Source organism: Mixophyes fleayi, chromosome 6 (genome assembly GCF_038048845.1).
Source record: "Mixophyes fleayi isolate aMixFle1 chromosome 6, aMixFle1.hap1, whole genome shotgun sequence".
NCBI classification, from domain to species: Eukaryota; Metazoa; Chordata; class Amphibia; order Anura; family Limnodynastidae; genus Mixophyes; species Mixophyes fleayi.
In genome coordinates, this window is record NC_134407.1 from 131081232 (window position 1) to 131100014 (window position 18783).

General features: G+C 39.1%; 1 protein-coding gene across 3 annotated transcripts in view; it reads left to right on the forward strand.

The window, feature by feature from the left end:
- SULF2 (sulfatase 2) overlaps nt 1-18783 on the forward strand; it is a 298832-nt gene that overhangs the window by 251593 nt on the left and 28456 nt on the right. For all 3 annotated transcript variants that reach the window (XM_075176428.1, XM_075176429.1, XM_075176431.1), the window contains 5 exons: nt 1052-1227; nt 2805-2933; nt 4396-4452; nt 4927-5056; nt 7295-7505. In XM_075176428.1, the coding sequence (XP_075032529.1) occupies nt 1052-1227; nt 2805-2933; nt 4396-4452; nt 4927-5056; nt 7295-7505 (703 nt within the window). The remainder of the gene's footprint in view (nt 1-1051; nt 1228-2804; nt 2934-4395; nt 4453-4926; nt 5057-7294; nt 7506-18783) is intronic.

The window sequence follows — 18783 nt, forward strand, 5'->3', positions numbered from 1 at the left end:
ACTTATGATAAATTACTTAGTAAACACGTTCCATATGCAGGGGAGGCAGCCATTTTGTGCATTGAACGCATGAGAATGCAGCCAATTAAATCGCTAGGAACCAATGTCATCATTGAGACATGTAATGGTTGCCCTCACTGTGTGTAGGAAGAAGGCATACTGTGTATACAAAAAATGTTTCTATTTATAAGGCATATTTTAACTATTACACATTTATACCTGAGCATTTCTCTCACTCTCTCTGTTTGTACACATGATAAAGATTTGTACTTTGAGAAAGTAATCTTTTTATTTTTAAAGAGCAAGTATGTCCATGGTTGTTGTTGTCTGACTGCACTTTTAGGCCCATGTGAAGCTGAGACTGATTGCAGTGTAAGGCTTTTATAAAACTAAATAAGAGGCTGTATTATTGCTAATTTTCTGATAGTGTTGTCTATAGTCTATATAGCCTGAGCCGGGTTATACACACAGACACAGAGATTAAAAATGATTAAAAACAGAGAAAAACCTTCATTTTCTTTTTATTTTGTAACATTAAGTTTAGGGCACTAGATTATATTTAAAAGCATAGAATGCAGAATATTTTTTTTTTCATAATACAGAAAGAAGAATCTGTCCTTATCCTAATGGTGAGTTAGGTTTCAGGTGTTAATGATCACATATATCAAAAATATAGGCTCAAACGTAGTGGACAGATTCACCAAAACAACAACATGAATACTAGTATATTCCCAACAGGTGTCTCAGAATGTCACATCATCAGTATAGAAGAATACATGGCAGCTTGTGGGCAGATTGTCTGCTCCCTAAATTGTAATGTTATTACAGTGTGTTAATGTCAATCTCCTCGCTCCACATATCTATGGCCCTGATGTTTGGGATACCTACAAATTTAAATTGAAATGTTCTCACGGTATGTTAAGTTAATTATCTCATGATCGTATCCTCTGAATAATACCTCAGGATCAGGTGCTGTATCTTTTGGCTTATCTTGCTCTATTATAGGACCAAATGACACAAAATCATGTCGTTTCTGGTGTTGTATTTACAGATCTATAACATGCTGGTGGAGACGGATGAGCTGGACAATACGTATATAATTTACACTGCTGATCATGGATACCACATTGGGCAGTTTGGGCTGGTGAAGGGAAAGTCCATGCCGTACGAGTTTGACATCCGTGTTCCTTTCTATATCCGTGGACCAAACGTGGACGCAGGTTCTTTGTAAGTCTTTTACTTTTCTCAATGTGGAAGGAAGATGATATAGTACAGCTTCCCCTCTAACTAGTGAAATGGTCGCTTCTGGCTGTCTCACTAATCATGCGATCTGGTACAGCAAATGCTAATTCTGCAGACAGATTTTGATATGGGCACTGGCCTTCTCAATTTATTCATCCAGTTATATTCTGCTGCCACCAGGAGTCCGCAAGTGGCATCACCCTTTTTAGACAGGTTAATTTATCTAATGAGTAACAAGATGGGTTCTGCAAAATTAGGAGATTGCAGCAATTGTGCCATTTTTGTCTTAAAAAATGAATTTGATGGTTTTGTAGTACAGAAATACCTGTAAAAAAACAGCTGGGGCAGTGGTGGACTACGGCTGGTATTTAGTGCAGTATAAAGAAATATGAACACACATATATATGTGTATTATGTGTCTGCGAAAAATAACAGTCACAATCACTAACCCGGCAGGTGAGGTTGTGATTTGGAGATGGTAGCGTCAGATTTAAAGTAAAAGTTTATAGTATTAAATATATATTCGTTTAACATTCTAAAGACTGAATTTTTCACACTATAGCAGTCTTAAAAATGACTTGGGATGTTTGTGAATATTTAGTTAAGTAAAAAATGGTCACAATAACCCTGTTTTTGTTCTAACCCCAATTTTACTTCCGTTACTATGAGACAGGCAGAGATTTTAGCCCCTGAGCTAAGTAGATGGAGAGAACAAATAGAGAAGGGATATTTAATAAAATTGCTTAAAAGTGAAACAAATGCACCATTAGCTTTTATCTGTCTAGTGCAAGTTTGACAATGAAAGCAAATGTCTGATTGGTTGCTGTTTATAAATGTTGGTAAATAACCCTCAGTGACTGGTGAAAAATCTTAGTATTTTATTGGATGTGTGACCTCTCATCAGCTAATTGCAGCCTCTGAGAACCCTGCATGAGTCAGCTTGTTGCAGGGGTCCCTGGATTTACACAAGGTTAAACTTTTGTATTTGTTTGCACAGAACCCAGCGGAGGTCATGTATGTAGTGCAAATGAACGCTCTGCAGCGTAAATGAAGCTCTGGACCCGCTGTGTACTTTTATTTGTGCAAGTTGGCCTAGATTTCCCCCAAGGTGCATAGGTTGGAGTCTCAGCATAGCAGAACTTGTGGAGGAGCAGTGGTTTGTACAGGAAGGAGTTCCTTCTGAAGTACATAGGACATGCATTGCAGGGCAGAAACTACATATCATTTTGCAGAATAAATTATTCAGATGAGACAAAGGGGTTTAAAGGGGTTTTCCTTGCTGTGCACAGCCCTTACCACTCCACAAAAGGATCTCAAGAACCCAGAGTTGGGGAAGATCGAGTCTCGTCCTATACATTTTAGTGGGACCTGTTCACAGACAAAATTGTCACCTGTAATAAAAACTGAACGGTTGGATGTGACATTTACACTTTTCACAGTGTGCTTCAGGAGATTTTTTTCACCTCTCTGCACATCAAGGCGCATTTTTACTATGCAACTGATTACTAATGTATTGAACCTTTAGAAATAATAATAATAATCTTTTATCCTCCTCCTGTCAGGAATCCGCAGATTGTGCTTAATATTGACCTTGCTCCCACAATCCTGGATATCGCGGGCCTGGACATTCCTCTGGACATGGATGGGAAGTCCATACTGAAATTACTGGACACTGAGAGACCAGTAAACAGGTGAGTCCACCAGCATGGATTATTATCTGCTATTGATATGAAATATTCTAGTGAAGAGTACGCAGTATAATACATATAGTCAGTAGGTAAGGGTAAAGGAAACTTCACAGCTATGCAAATACTTAGAAAAAGGGTGAATAGTGGTCGCAGGGTTTATCCATATACAGCTTTAATAAAGGAACAATAGGTCAGAAGTTTGTATATGGTGTATGAATAGAAAGAGCAACGTATGTGATCTTTATTGCTTACACTGAGACACATAAACAATACATACTGAATGAAGTACATCAGTCAGTAGATGCCAGAAGCTTCATCAAGGAATACACTGATAAGTCGTGTTTGGGGACTGAGTCACAAGTGGAAGTTCCTAAGAGCACTCTGATTTTACTAATGCCACATCATGTCGTCTATTGCTGAGTTTTACATAAAATTAATCAAAGTGGTTTCTACTTGACGTGGCACAGAGTGGCTTACATAGTTCTTTGTTTTCTATGCACACATAGCTTCGAATTTAGGTTCTTAATATACCTGAATGTCACACAAAATGATCATTCTGAGTCATTACATAATCCAGTGGTGAATCACATTCTAAAACTATACTTGATTGGATAATGATCACATCAAAACCAGCAGATCAGACAGTAATTGGACTCTGGCTTGACAGCGCTGCCACATTTAATGAGAGACTCTAGGTCCTCAGAGTAACACATTTCCCATGGATATTAACACAGTCATGAAATGCTTTTTCATTAAGTTGCTAAAGTTGTCACTGCAACCTCAGATAGCGAGCGGATGTCTGAGACGGTAGGATAAACTGGTGTTTCCATTAATTTCCTTGTTACATCCCCTTTGTTCTGACAATACATTTTCTTTCCTTATTACTGTATAAACACCAACTGAAATAATGCCCAATGCCCCTTAAAAAACAAATGAAATCATAAAGGAAAAGAAAATGTTTAAAGAAATGAAATGTTAGTGGTTGCGTCATTGTTTGGTGGGATAAGGGATTAGAGTAATGGCAGATTCACATAAACTCATTTCTAAATATGGATTACATATTGCATGTGTATTCTATTTTTTTTTCTATCCCGGCCTCTCCCTTTGAACTATTCTATTTTTTTTAACTGAGTTTATGTGACCAGCAATGAATACACCATTACTCTACTGAAACCTGGCATCCACTTCCAGACAGTGCTGACCCCCCTGCACTTGCTCTGTAGACCAGCAACGATAATTAACTCTTAACTGGAAATGTATTTTAAAGCACTGATGGTAATCTTGTTTTTGTTTTTTTACAAATAGTTTTCCTGCCCCTAGATATCCTTGTGTGGCCTCAGTTATTATATTGGCTTGTTTATTGTCCAATGTGTGTGGAAAGTAGGTGTTATATAGTATAAAATAGGGCTGTTTGTATTGTCATTTGGACATTTTTACCTATAAATATTTTTTTCTCTTCACCAAGGTTTCATGTTCACAAAAAAGTTAAAGTTTGGAGAGATTCATTTTTGGTGGAACGAGGGTGAGTATTCATATTCATTATTATTCATTATATTCGTTATTCCTGTGCCATTTATATAGGTGGCTCAGTGGGCATTGTGCACTTTCTGTAGCTTAAACCAGAAATGTTATTATGCCTCCTCACCCACTGAAATATGCCTGCTCTGTGCTACCCTATTTGTTCTTGTGGTATTTTTTTAAGCGTCCTTCGTAACCATACAGCTATGTACTGTTCTGTGTTTTTTTATATAGTTGTATACACAGAGCAGTTTAGAGTTGAATGCAGTGATAATAAAAATAAACAACTCTGCATAGACGATATATAGTCTGTGGTGGAAATCACAGGAAAGGTAAGGCAATGTATAATATTAAGGATGACAGCTCCCTGAGTAGGTGGATTTTCCATTTACCTCAAGAACTACTCTACACTCCCTCCTTTTGTTCTTGTCCGTGTGTATTTCACTGTTTTGAAATATGTCTGATTTCCATTTTGTAGTAAATTGCTACATAAGAGGGAGCCAGAAAAGTTGGATGCCCAGGAAGAAAATTTTCTGCCCAAGTATCAGCGCGTCAAAGACTTGTGTCAGCAAGCAGAGTATCAGACTGCTTGTGAGCAGCTAGGTCAGGTAAGTACTGTGACAACACTAGGACAATTTGTCCGATCTTAGTAGGCTGCCAGGGTCTGCAATTGAGCATTAAACTTGCTCAAATTACTAATAAGTAACAAGTAATTAGCATTAAAAACAATGTTGACATGATACATATTTTAAACCAGCTACAATTTCCCTTTAAATTGACTGAGGAACATTTGCTGCATCTCTGTGCTTTGTGTAAAGTCACTGCCTCTATTCACAGCTCCTGTGTAATCCCCACACAGCCTCTAGCATTCTGATCCCACCACTGCTTTTATCCCCCACCTTAGAGTCACATACTTGCGAGCTCCGGTTCATCTATAAATCTGTATGGCACATATTTGGGTTTGTGGATACACATGGTTGTTGTCCATCTGTGCATCCAATGTGCATGGTCAGTGTTGATGAGTTTTACAGTTACCTACGATCAGGGTTTTCTTTTGGCACAAAATGTTTGCATGGTTCAACAGACCCACAATTGCTGACTCATGACATCACAACCGTATCTTCAGTCTTGTGCGCTGAGGGTCCTCTTCGTAACTAGTCCCATTAGCCTGTCAACCCGAAACATATATATTGTATGTAGTTGAATAGTTGTGGAACATGAAACACATTTTGTGCTGTCATCATGTCATTTTCTTATTAATATTAGTGGGGGGAGTTATTGGTTCTTCTCTCCAGCAGCTTACACGTGGAATGCATTTGAATCCTCTATACCTACATTTACACATTGTAACAGACAAGAATTAATGAGTCAGATTGGCACCTATTGTTGAAGATTGAAACTAGCTGGATTTGCCGGATGTTTATGGAATAAATCTTCATAGCACCCCGTCATGAAGCCCTGAGTGTGTTAGATTAGTGTCTGTGATGTGGTATAAGGATTCATAAACAATTTATGTTTTCTAGCTCTTCTCTTACATCTCAGTGATATCAGCTGGAATTGCCAAGCTGTTGTTTCACCATTTCTCTTTAGAAGTTGGCCACTGGAAGCACTGCTAGCCTATTCACAGCTCCCGCTCATGTTACTTTTGCTGAGAAATAAGTTACTATTGCAAAATAATTGATTCATTTTCTTTTGCTGAAAATTTATGAAAATGAACCATATTTAAAGACGTCAGTCACACGTCCCCATGAACAAATGAACATGAGCAGCGGCTTCACTAGTCGTGGGGGGGTGGGTGGCTGGTAGCAATGTCACACCAGTGAGGTCAGCAGAAATGGGAAAAAGAGCTCAGGTAAAGTGTTGTCATTACTTTTATTAGATAAATAAAGTACATATATAAAGGGCTGGAGATAACAGGTGTGGTGTTCTCCAGCTGCTGTATAAGCAGACTATCCAAAACATGTCGCATTGAGCATACTTTAAGGGTTAACCCACTAGCTGCATGTTATTTCAATCACTTTTAAGTGCATTTATATTTATCTTATAAAGCTAATAAGAGAAATGTATCTTTGAGATCTTTTACACTTCTCAGCGTTCTCCATTCATTGAATATTTATAAATATGTTACCTGCTCTTGCTAAAAGCAACAGGTAAATATTTTACAAAATTAGGTCACCATTGTCTTTAACTGTGTTTTTATTTTTCCTGGCTGCAGACCTCCAGTGATCATTAGAGTACAAATATCTAAAATCCAGGGGCCTGATTCATTAAGGATCTTACGTTTCTTATTTAAGTCTCCTGGACAAAACCATGTTTTTTTTCATGTAGCACACAAATACTTCATAGCTTATTTGTGCACTGAAATTTAAAGTTGATATTTGTGTGCTAACTGAAAAAACAGTCAGTATTTAACTTGTGTGCAAAACAGAAAATTAATTTGCACCCCTTGCATTGTAACATGGTTTTGTCCAGGAGAATTAAATAAGAAACTTCTTAATTTAAGATCCTTAATGAATCAGGCCCAAGGTTTATAAAACATTATCTTAAATTGAGACTACTGTATATTATGTTAATCTGATTAATGTTGGACAAATATCGTTTTTATAACCTAATACCTAGTTCATCCCTCTTGTGAGAGAGGATCCCCCCAAGTGCCTGAAGAACACAAGGTTTGGAAAGCTTGACTTGTGGATTATTTGTTGGTGTGACAAGCTATTGTTCAGAGGGTGATATGAGGGCTATACATATTGGGCCAGCCTTTGGGAACCTTTATAGAGAAAGTCTGGCTATCATATGCATGTCATATTACTAAATTGCCCCAATATGTCATATTTACTCTACCCTAGAAATGGCAGTGTGTGGAGGACACGACCGGAAAGCTGCGACTACACAAATGCAAGGGAATGGCGAGTCTGTCTGTGGCCCCCAACAGCAAGAAGAAATCCCCTAATCTTATGAGCAATTACTATACCACCAACAGTGAGGAATGCAACTGTGACACCGTCAGCTACAAGATGACGCCTCTGGGGCGGCGCAAGAAAGTATTTACAAAGAAAAGTGAGTCCATGAGCCCTCAAGTAATTGTAGGAGTTTGTCTGTGAGTGTGAGTCTTCATGTGCACTGCCCATTCCCTGTCAGGTACCTGAAATAGTTTGTAATTCCATAAAACTGCAACTGTCACCATAGATTCACATTTCCAATTCACTAATATATACATTTACAATTATATACAATTCACTCTATTACCTATTTACCTCTTGCTGGCTGTTCCAGAAATTATTGTATTGTTACACTTTGAGTCGCATTATACTAGACAGCCAGCGCCTTTTGTAATCATATCTGTGTGACTTAACTTTGGAACTGTGCATATGTAGGGCTGAGTGTTCTGATATGAATAAAATAGAATTCCATTCATAAAATGAAATGGATATCTGATTATTCATGTAAATTACATTAAACATGCAATGCAAATGTAGGGCCTGATTGGAGCTGAATATTTGATGGCTACAAAAATCCATTTTTCCTTTACCTACTCCATGGCACCCTTACAAAGGATTATCACCCTACTCAGATGAGTGTAGACAGGAAAAAAGAAACACCTGGGGGGTATATAAGGTGGCTCCTCCACCATGCTAGTGTCTTTTTTTCCTGTCTCAGCTGAGTAAGTAGTAGTGTAGTTGTTTGATATTTTATGTGAAGTATGTGGGCTTACCTTTTTTCATGCAGGTCTTCTTTTCCTGGGACACTTCCTGACTACTCTTGGGTAGAAGCAGTGGGACCTGTGCAGGAGCAGATGTCTTTACATGCCACTTTCATTGTGGAAATAGGTTCAGAAAATGGGTACTCGGGAGCTCCCTCTGCCTCAGTACAACCCTGACGCACCTTCTACCCGCTGTGGTTGCAGAGTTGAGAGACAAGGAGATCATGCCAGCTCACATTGATGCGGTTCGAGTAGTGTTCCCGACAATATAGTGACCAGTGGGCGCATGCAGATTACGCATTTCTGACCAGAACGGATGCATGCACACAGCATAGCCCAAACAAGCACAGACACATGCGTACTACGCCAGGAGCTGGGGTTGCATATATGTCATTACTGCCAAGTCAGTGTTAAAAGTCTGCCTGAGTTGTTGCTCAGATGTGACTACGTACTGCACATGAATATTGAGCTACAGACTTCAACCTACAACTGCTCTGAGGCTGGTATAAAGTAACGGGAGGCCTTCAACTGCATAGATGGATCTGGAGCCCAAGCCCCCAAAAGCTGAAGGTTACCACTAGGTATGCCCCTAGTGGGGGTATTTTATAAATTTCTATTAGTATTTTCAGTCAGTTAGTTTATCTTTTTCTGTTTTTTTAACAGTACCTATGTGGAACCTGTGCAGGGTAATAAATCCTGCAGAGTTAATAACTGGGAGTGTGGAGCGTTTGTTAATATATTACCAAATGACTGTATAGGAGTTTTGTGTATGGTATGTCCTAAGAAAGTGGAGGATTCTCAGCCTCCAGATCAATTTAAACATTTTTTTTTCCTAGATGATAAGGTCAATGCAGAAAACTTTGACTCAAGAACAAAGGACAAAAAGGGGTAGAACCCAAATTAATGAAGATATGGAGTATATGGTCCTGTCCGTCTACCTATGGATCTGTTAGCTCTCTAGTAGAGTTAGAGTCTATGTCTGATAGTAATTCAGGAGGGATTAAAGAAGTTGTTTAAAATAAATAAAGTCAAACAAGTCAATGGGTATGGATGAAACATCTATCCCTGTTGTCCCCAAGATGCTCTCTCTCTCCATCATACAATAACCAGGGTTTTTCATACTCATGAAGCGTTATAGGATCAGTGTGCAAGGAATGGCAATTGTTAGATAAACATCAAAATAAAATGAAAAGACTAAACTGTATGTAACCTTTTACAGATGAGGATGTCTCTAAATGGAGTCTGGTGCCTAAAATTGATTCAGATATAGCAAGACTGTCATCAAGAACCACTATTTTATTAGATGAAAGATCCTATGGATAGGAAAATGGAGAATGGTTTCAAAGGTTACATATTTCATCAGGCATTGCACTTAAATCAGGAATAGCGGTAACCTTAGTCTCTAAATCATTTATAATATCTACTAATATGTGTAGAAATTATGCAGAGAAGCATTGGCTTCATATGTGAAGCCTCACTGGATTCTCTTCTAGAAACATGACTTTAGCAGTAGTGGCAAGAAGGGCTCTTTGGATACGTCTGTGGGCTGCAGATTTAAAAAAAATGTCTGGCTATGTTTCTGGTTGAAGGTACTTTTCTTTTTGGTGAAAAACTGGATTCTAGGGTACAGAAAACCGCTGACGGTAGGTCTAATCATCTGCCTCAGGATAGAAGAGCAAGAAGTTTTTCTTATTTTTGTTCCAGACAGCAGTTTATGGAAGCTCATACTTAGGACCCGGGAAACCATATTCCAGGCAGTTTGACAACACTCCTGGACAGTTCTTTCACCCCTTTAGAGCGAAAAGAGGCAGACCGGGACAACAAAGAACACAATGACTTTGTTGTCATTGACTTTGTTTGTCAATTTACACTCCTGCCCGCTTCCTGCGCTCAGCCAATGATCGTCGCTTGTCCTCCACTCTGATTACCTCTTCCCACTCCAGAATCCAAGACTTCTCCCGAGCAGCCCCCTGCACTGGAATAACCTCCCTCACTCTATCCGTCTCTCTCCCAGTCTGTGCTCCTTTAAACAGGCACTTAAAACTCACCTGCTTCTCAAAGCCTACTAACCATCCACTTAACCCCTAACCTCCTGCACTTGTTCTCCCCTCTCTCCCCTGGCCCCTCTTTTCTCTCCCCCTTACTTTGATGGCTCCCTTTTGTGCCTTTCGTTGTTCACCCTCCCTTAGGATGCAAGCTCGTATGAGCAGGGCCCCTCTCCCCTCCTGTCTCCATACCTGTTCTTCTGCTCCGTCTTTACTCCATATGTCTGCCCGAAGTTTCTGAAGTATTGGTACTTTGCGTTTATTGTTCTGTACTATGTCACCCTGTATGGTCTACTGTTTGTACTGTGTGCGGCGCTGCGGAAACCTTGTGGCGCCTAACAAATAAATGATAATAATGATAATAATAATGACTTGCTTTGAGTCTTACTTCTGTTTGTTCCTGTTGGGGCAGAATTGCATACTTTGCAGAGGTCTGGAAGCTCACCACTCAGGATCATTGGGTACAAGGTGTGGTCAGCAAGGGATAGAGTATAGAATTTTCTTATTTGCCCCAAGAGAGCAAATTAATCATGTCCCAACTCCATCTTCTTTTCTGGAGTTAAAGACTTTAAAAGAAAGCATTCAGAACTTGCAGAGGTCATTGTTCCTGTTACTGCAAATCAGAAAGGCAAAGGGTTTTATTCAAAACTGTCCTTAGTTAAAAAATAATCAGGAGGTTTCAGAACCGTTCTGGATTCTCAATTAATTTGTGCCCGTAAGACATTTCCAAATGGAGTCTGTCAACTCCAGTATCAAAGCAATAGGAGAGGGGGATATTGTATCCTCAAAAGATTTCCAGGACGCTTATTTCCACATTCCTATTACAATACAGTTTATAAGATTCTTTGTCCAGGATTGTCACTTCCAGTTCACCTGCCTTCTATTTGGCCTTTTCACATCTCCAAGGACCTTCTCAGAAAGTGTGGCATAACCCTTAGGACATACCTAGATGACACCCTGGTCATAGCAAAATCAGAATACGTTGCCCAAAGTATGACCTGTCAGGTGATCCTTTTTCTACAGCAATATTGATGGCTAATTAACATAAGAAATAGTCATTTTCAGCCCTCTCAACAACTCCATTCCTGGGAGTTCAGATACTGTCAAAGACAATGTATGCCTGAAACAGGAAAGGCTTGTCACATCAGGTCTAGTCTCAGACGGGTTTCAGAAAGGACTTGTTTCTGCCTATTAGCGATGTTTTCTTCCACTATAGACATTCTTCAATGGGCAAGATGACATATGCGAGATCTTCAATTATATCTACTTGCCAAGTGGGATCACAGCCTACATTCTTTAGACGTTATGGTCATCTTTCAAGGATCACAAATTATGACCTGGTGGTCAGTCTTTCAAGGATGCTCAGCTGATGGCAGCATCCAAGATTAAGAAATCAAGGGATGAATTTTCAAAATCAGAGTGGATAGTACTTACAGATTGAAGTTCCACAGATTGTGGAGTTCATCTGCACACAGGAATAATACAAGGCACATGGCTAAAAAAGGAAAAACATCTCCAAGCAAATGTTATAGAAATGAGAGCAGTTTGGCATGTAATTCAGTACTTTCAGCTGTTCATCAGAAAAATAGTTACTTTCATAAACAAGTAAGGAGGCACCAAGAGCAAGACAATGAACTCAGAGGTGACATCTCTAATGTCATGGGCAGAAAACAATCTGAAATCTCTTTTGGCTCTTCCTGTAGCAGGTAAAGACTATGTCATAGCAGATTACCTCAGCGGGTGTCAGATCTATCTAGGAGAATGGGCCTTACAAGAATAAGTCGTTTACCTGCTAGTTTAGAAATGTGGTTTTCCCCATATAGATCTAATGACAACAGCCCAGAATTCCAAGGTGTTCCAGATTTATTCCCGTCACAGGGACCACAGAGTAAACAGAATATGTGTTCCCTCCTTTCACATCATTGATCACATTCTGAGGAAAATCAAGAAAGAGACAATGGCAGCAATCATCCCATTTTGTCCTCACTGTCCATGATTTGCAGTAGCTTGGAGAATGCTTCAAGAGCTACCTTTGCCTCTACCATGCAAGTCAGATCATCTACACCAAGGACCAGTTCTTCGCCCAAATCCAGACTCCCTCAGTTTGATAGCATGAAGATTAAGCAGTCTCTTTTAAAATATAGGGGTGTCGTAAATTAAGTTGTTAATATACTGGTTCAAGCAGTGAAGATTAATTCTTCTATCATTCATTATAGAATCTGGAAAATATTTGTTGTGTGGTTTAAAAAGAAAATAGAGAATCCCATGTCTGCCAGCACCCCAGCTATTTTGGAAAAGCAGATGGTTTTGTTAAGTGTTCTGTTCTCTTTACACTCAAGGTCCAGATATATGCAGTATTCTTCTTGAAGCCAAGTTGGTGTCTTAGAAACGTATTTTTTTTTTTTTTTTGAGCAGTAAAAAGATTAGGGGGTATATTTACTAAACTGCGGGTTTGAAAAAGTGGAGATGTTGCCTATAACAATCAATTAGATTCTATCTGTTGTTTTGTAATGTACTAAATAAATGATAGCTAGAATCTCATTGGTTGCTTTTCAAACCCGCAGTTTAGTAAATATACCCTTAGGTCTTTACTGCAGGGGCGAATCTAGAATTGTATTGTACGGAGGGCGATTTAGTCCCCGCCCCCTTTTTGATTGTTAAGGCTGCCTGCGGCTGCACACTGTGTGCAGGTACGTTTGGCAGAGACAGGCAGGGAGAGTGTGCTGCCCGGCTGCTCTGATTGTGTTTATCCCCCCCTGGATCCGCCACTGCTTTTGTGGCACATTGGGATCTTAACATTGTTTTAGATCCATTTGAACCTTAGAAAGATAATCTGAAATGGCTCACCATTAAAGTATTGTTTCTAGTTGCAATTACGTCTGCTTGTTGAGTAGGAGATCTACATACCTTGTAGTGTAAAGAACCTTTCTTAAACATATATGAAGACAAAGTAGTGTTAAGAACTAATGATGCTTATTTACCTAAAGTTGTTTCTTCTTCAGATATTAAGCAAGAGATAATATTACCACCTCTCTGTTTACAAACAACTAATAAGAAGGAAAAACAGTTAAATACTCTAGATTTGGTTAGAGCAATATCTGCTCATCTTTCTTGAACAAGCAGTTTCGGGAAGGCAGACCAATTTTTTATTCTTCTTGGAGGTTCCCACAAAGGGTGTGCTCCATGAAAACCGGCTTTCACAAGATGGATCAAAGATGTTATTGCACTGGTCTACAAAGGGAACTGGAGTGAAGTGCTTGAAGTGTTAAAGGCACATTCAACAATTGCTCAGACCTTAGCGAACAACATCTGCAAAGCAGCTGGATGGTCATCTCTGCACACCTTTACCAGACATTATCTATTGTACGCTTCATCTGCTGCTGACGTGTAGTTTGGGAGAAATATTTCACCAACAACTTGTTCAATAAAAGTTTAAATTATGCACTACAATGTTGTTCTTAAGTCCAACATGTTCATTTATACTGCTTTGGTATATCCCATTGTAATGGCTGCCATGGAGTACTTCAAGGAAATAAGTTAACAGTGACTGTAATTCTCTCATTTTTTATGCTTAGTAAAGTGCATACAGGTTTATGTTTTAAGTAAATTAAGTTGTGGCCCCTGTTCCTCCTGGATAGGCAGATAAGTAGATTACAGCACATAAGTGTAGCACTCCCCTTGGAGATGTGGACATGTAGGACTTGGAGGCATTTTCAGATACTCCTCTTAGGAAACGTATTTATAGAGCCCTTAGCCTTTCTGTTAAAATATGTGCTGGTGCTGATGACAGCAGCACATATCTTTACTGTTTAAAAAAAGATCAATTAAATAAAAAGGGAGGAAATAACATGTATCACCCCTAAAATACATAACCAGCAATGGTGCTACAGCGTGAATTGGTTACTACTAAAGCAGGGACACAATTATTCGGTTCTGCTGCAAAAGCAGTAACCTGCTTCACACTGGGCTGGTCACACTATAACAGGGAGACTCACAGCTTGGGATCCCTCTGTCATAATGTGAAGCCAGTCTGATCAGCACAGGGCAGAATTCTCTTGGCAATTAGGCCCGCAAAAACATGTAGGCCCTATCCCCTAGTGCAAACCAACCAACCAACTGCTGAATAGCACTAGGGCTCTTCTTGCCACCCTTTGAGTGATGGGTAGTGTTAAAATAGACATGATATCCAACACTATGTAAATGAGACAATGTTTTTGAGGTCACTCTACCATGTTTCAGATGGCAGCCTGCAGGATTCATCAATTTCACATAGGAAGCCTGATATGCATAGATCCTTAACTCACCCATGACCGTTTATGCATACTTGCCATGTCCAGGAGGCTCCCGAAATTTGGGTAGGTCTCCCGGACTCCCAGGAGAGCAGTCAAATATCCCGCAAACGGCATCTTGCTGTCAAAATGACGCAATTCACCGCGCCCCGCCCTCCAACCATGCCCCCCTGCCTGTGATGTCCTGGAAAGAAGTTAAAAAAGGTTGGCAAGTATGCGTTTATGAAATAATCTTCCAGGAACAATTTCCTGCAGTTTTTCACACATCATATTTGGGGTTTCTGATCCTGTGATCAGCGTGTGCTAGAGACAGACATAATGCATAGAAATTATGAACATCACAATTTTGTCCCTACAGCTGTACTGTAAGAGGAGCTACTGTTAGGAATACACTGGCGGAAAGAATGAGATGGTGCTACGGTTAAAGATGGTTTATTGAGACTCTGAAGCAGATAGGGAATAATGACAGTCACAGTACTGAACTGGCAATAATTATACACAGGACAATGGCTGAAGCACATCAGTAACACTGTGCCGAACAAGAAACAGGGATATGCAGATACACAGTGCAGCAGAAAATAAGGGAACCAGTAATAGCAGAGATTCATGCCAGGAATAGGAACCAACTGGAGTGGAAGGTACAGGCCCAGGACTAGTGTACAAAACACTATCAGTGTATATCTTGGCAGGTGAGGACCTGCATCAGAGATACCCCCAGTTGGAATAGGCAGTGCCTCACCTCCAACAGTAACTGATCAGCTGATCGACCCCAGATGTCAAGAATGCGACCAAGATGAATCAGAACTCTGTAGCAAGATGCACATGAACGTACCAGACTGAGAAAAGGACAAAAGCGATCATATGCAAATCCTGACAGCTACTACATAATTTTTTTCCATAAAAATTTGAGTGTAACGTATATCCCAGAAACAGCTCCTGCCCTCTGACTGTGTCAATCAGAGCGTTTCAAGTCAGATGTTCCTGATCACTTACAGAGAACAGGAGGCTCAAATTGTTGAGCTTAACTCTTGCATTTCTCAGTAACCCAAATAGAGGTATAAATGAATGACTGAGACTGACATCTGCAGGAGTGAGGCAAATCTCTTACCTGTAAAGTGACATGACACATGTAACAATCTGGCTACACATTAGAATGTTGTGCTTTCCTTTACTGTAACCATCTTATCTGAATAAACGTTTCAGCAAGCTTCTGCGTAGGAGTTGTGATGGAAGATTGACTAGTTTGCTCCTTGTCAGCGTAAATATACAAAGTTGAGTTCTTAGTCAGCTTTCTCCATATTTAAGACAAGAAAGAGATACACTGGTATTAATGGATAAACTTATAATTACTTCGGTCTACTGCATCCACATTGGTTCATCAGGGCTCAGGATCACCCCTTATTCCCCATTGGGCACAACTATGAGCCTTTTTCCTGACTGGGGTTATCTAATAGAGATCAGATCATTGTTCTGATTTCTACCAGATGTGGTAGAATACAAAAAATGTATGTACAAACTATGTTTCATACAGAGGTGCATTTTATACCATGCTTTCCTGACACCAGGATGCTCACATGACTTCTCTGTACAGTTGGGGGACCCTGTTCCTTCAAATATCCAACTCTCCCTGTTACTTATATTTCCCTGCTCGCATAATAATACTGCCCTGTCATCTGCAGCACTATCCTCACTAACATAACCACATGTGTGAATAACTCAATGCCTCCTACAAGATTAGCACACTCATTCACTGAAATAATCTGTGCTGCTGTGAGTGTTCCTATGATCTAGCTACATATTGTTCTGTCCCGGCCCATTTAACTAGGGACATCCATATAGTACACAGAGGTGCACAGACCCTAGCCAAACACACTTCAAAAATAAAAAACTTAAATTTGAGAAGAATGAAAACTAGAAATATGGACTTTAATTACCATCACTATGCAAATACTATATTTAATATCATTGCACATGTAGCAGTATCCCGTAGCAACCATAGATTAGCTTCCGTCAGTGTAAGTAAACTTAAGCTGGTGAAAGGGAATATCTGGTTGGTAAACATACATATGTAATATTAAATGACTTTGTTTCATGTTTCCATATTATTGGTTCAGCCAGAAAACATTGTCAAACAAAATATGTGGGAGTGTAAAAGACTGGAACGTGTTTGAGCTGTCACCCTGGCTCACAAATTCAATTACGATTTTAGCTAACAAAGTCAAGCCATTTCTTTTCTTCTCTTCCCTTGTTTAATGTGGTGTTAATACGTCGTTCCGAGAAGGTTTGTTTTTTGGTTATGTTACTTGGCTCATGCAGGGAGTTTTCCAAAGCTCCAGTGAAGTTATCACAATATTGTCACCTTGAGAGCCACCCAGTTCTAGCCGAGAAGCTGTAAATCTGGAGGGGGGGGAAGAAGGGTGGTAGCAGTTTCCATAGTAACAACTCTGGAAAACAATCCACCACTTGACACGTTAATTTATTATTATCCTATTCCCTACCTTAATTTTATAAGCTATGATGAATGTTTAGTACCCAGACGCAATGGCTGCCAAAGAGACCGTAAAAAATGAAAACTTTCTTGCTAATGGAAACTTGAAGAAAAAAAGTATAAAATTTAACACAAAAACAACAAAATTGTTCTGAAGTAATGCTTTGCTCAAAATAAAAAAGAACAATGGTAAAACTTTTTCTTGATAAAATAGAGAATACTTGATTACATAAGGAAATTAGCTTTGTACATCTGGTCACTGCAATTTTCATCCATTCTTCATTTCTCTGAAGCAGGGAAGCATCCCCATAGCATTATGTTCTCACAACCATGGTTCATGATAGAGATAGTGTTCTTGAGATGATGCCCAATATTAGACTTGTGCGAAGCATAGTGCCTAACATTGAGGTCAGAAAGTTTATTCTTGGTGTTGATCAGACCTTCTGACCATAGAATCTTCCTTGTTAAGAAGGTCTTCCACCTGGTTTCTGTTAGTCTCTGTGAGATTTCAAGTGAGTTTCCTTCAATAATGGTTTTCTTTTTGTCACGTTTCCATTAAGTGCAGACTTGTGCCCCGTCCTATTGGTGTCCCTGGACAGTTTCTCCCATTTCTGCTTTAGAAGATTAATTCTGTGAGAGTTGCCATAGACTATTTGGTGGCCTCCTTAACAAGTTTCCTAAATAGTTTTGTTGGCTGGACTGTTTAGACATATTCACAGTTGTGCCTCATTCTCTCAATTTCAGTATTTTGGACTTGACAGTCTTCTGATGGGTATTACAAGTATTTGAAATCATCTTATATCCTTCCCGATTGGTATTTCATATTAAACCTTACTCATATTTCCTTTCAATGGTGTTTGATCTTCAAGATGAATCTCTTTTTGGAAATACATAAACCAATTGTGGGACCTGTCACAGACAGGTTTGGGCCTGGTTCATGTTCGGACGTATGTCCATTTGCATAGCTGAGGGCATTCCGACACAGATGCAGCTGATTCAAGTCCTGGGATTCTCGGACCTACACTTGGTTTCAGCCGTATCATTTGCCCCAGCTACAGCGTAGGTGTAAGTGCCGACTGATACGCCATAGTCTTAATTTTAAAAACTACGTGTGCCAATAGCTAACACAGAACATTTGTATGCAAGTAAGATAGACTATAAGAACACATTGTATGTACAGTATGTATTAAAAGCATCATGATTTATGTATTTAATGTAAAAAAAAGCTCTTATAATATATATTTTATATGTATATATATTATTTATTTATATATAAATGGTAATTTATTTTATAATATAATTTTTTCTTATGCATTCTGATGTGGCGTTATATTGCACATACTGCAGTCTGTCTACATAAGTAGAACCGGAACTTTAGGTAAAACCTACTTACACCCCGATTCAGATAGAAATGCATCTTGAGGTTTGAATACAATTGAAACTACTAAGCTCTGTGCTCTGTACCCACCATAAATCGGGCCCTTTAAATGTACACAAGTGAACTGAACTTCAATGAACTAAGTATAGTGTGTGTGTGTGTGTGTGTGTGTGTGTGTGTGTGCATGTGTGTGTAGGATAATGTATAAAGAGTATGAACCATTTTACATTGTATTTTCTTATTTTCTGTCAACATACATTTATTCAGTAATTATTACCATCGATCTATTTATATGTGTGTGTGTGTGTGTGTATATATATATATATATATATATATATATATATATATATATATACTAGCAGAATACCCGGCGTTGCCCGGGATTTAAAGAATGTTTATTTACAAAAATCAATCTAAATATTAAACATACATGTA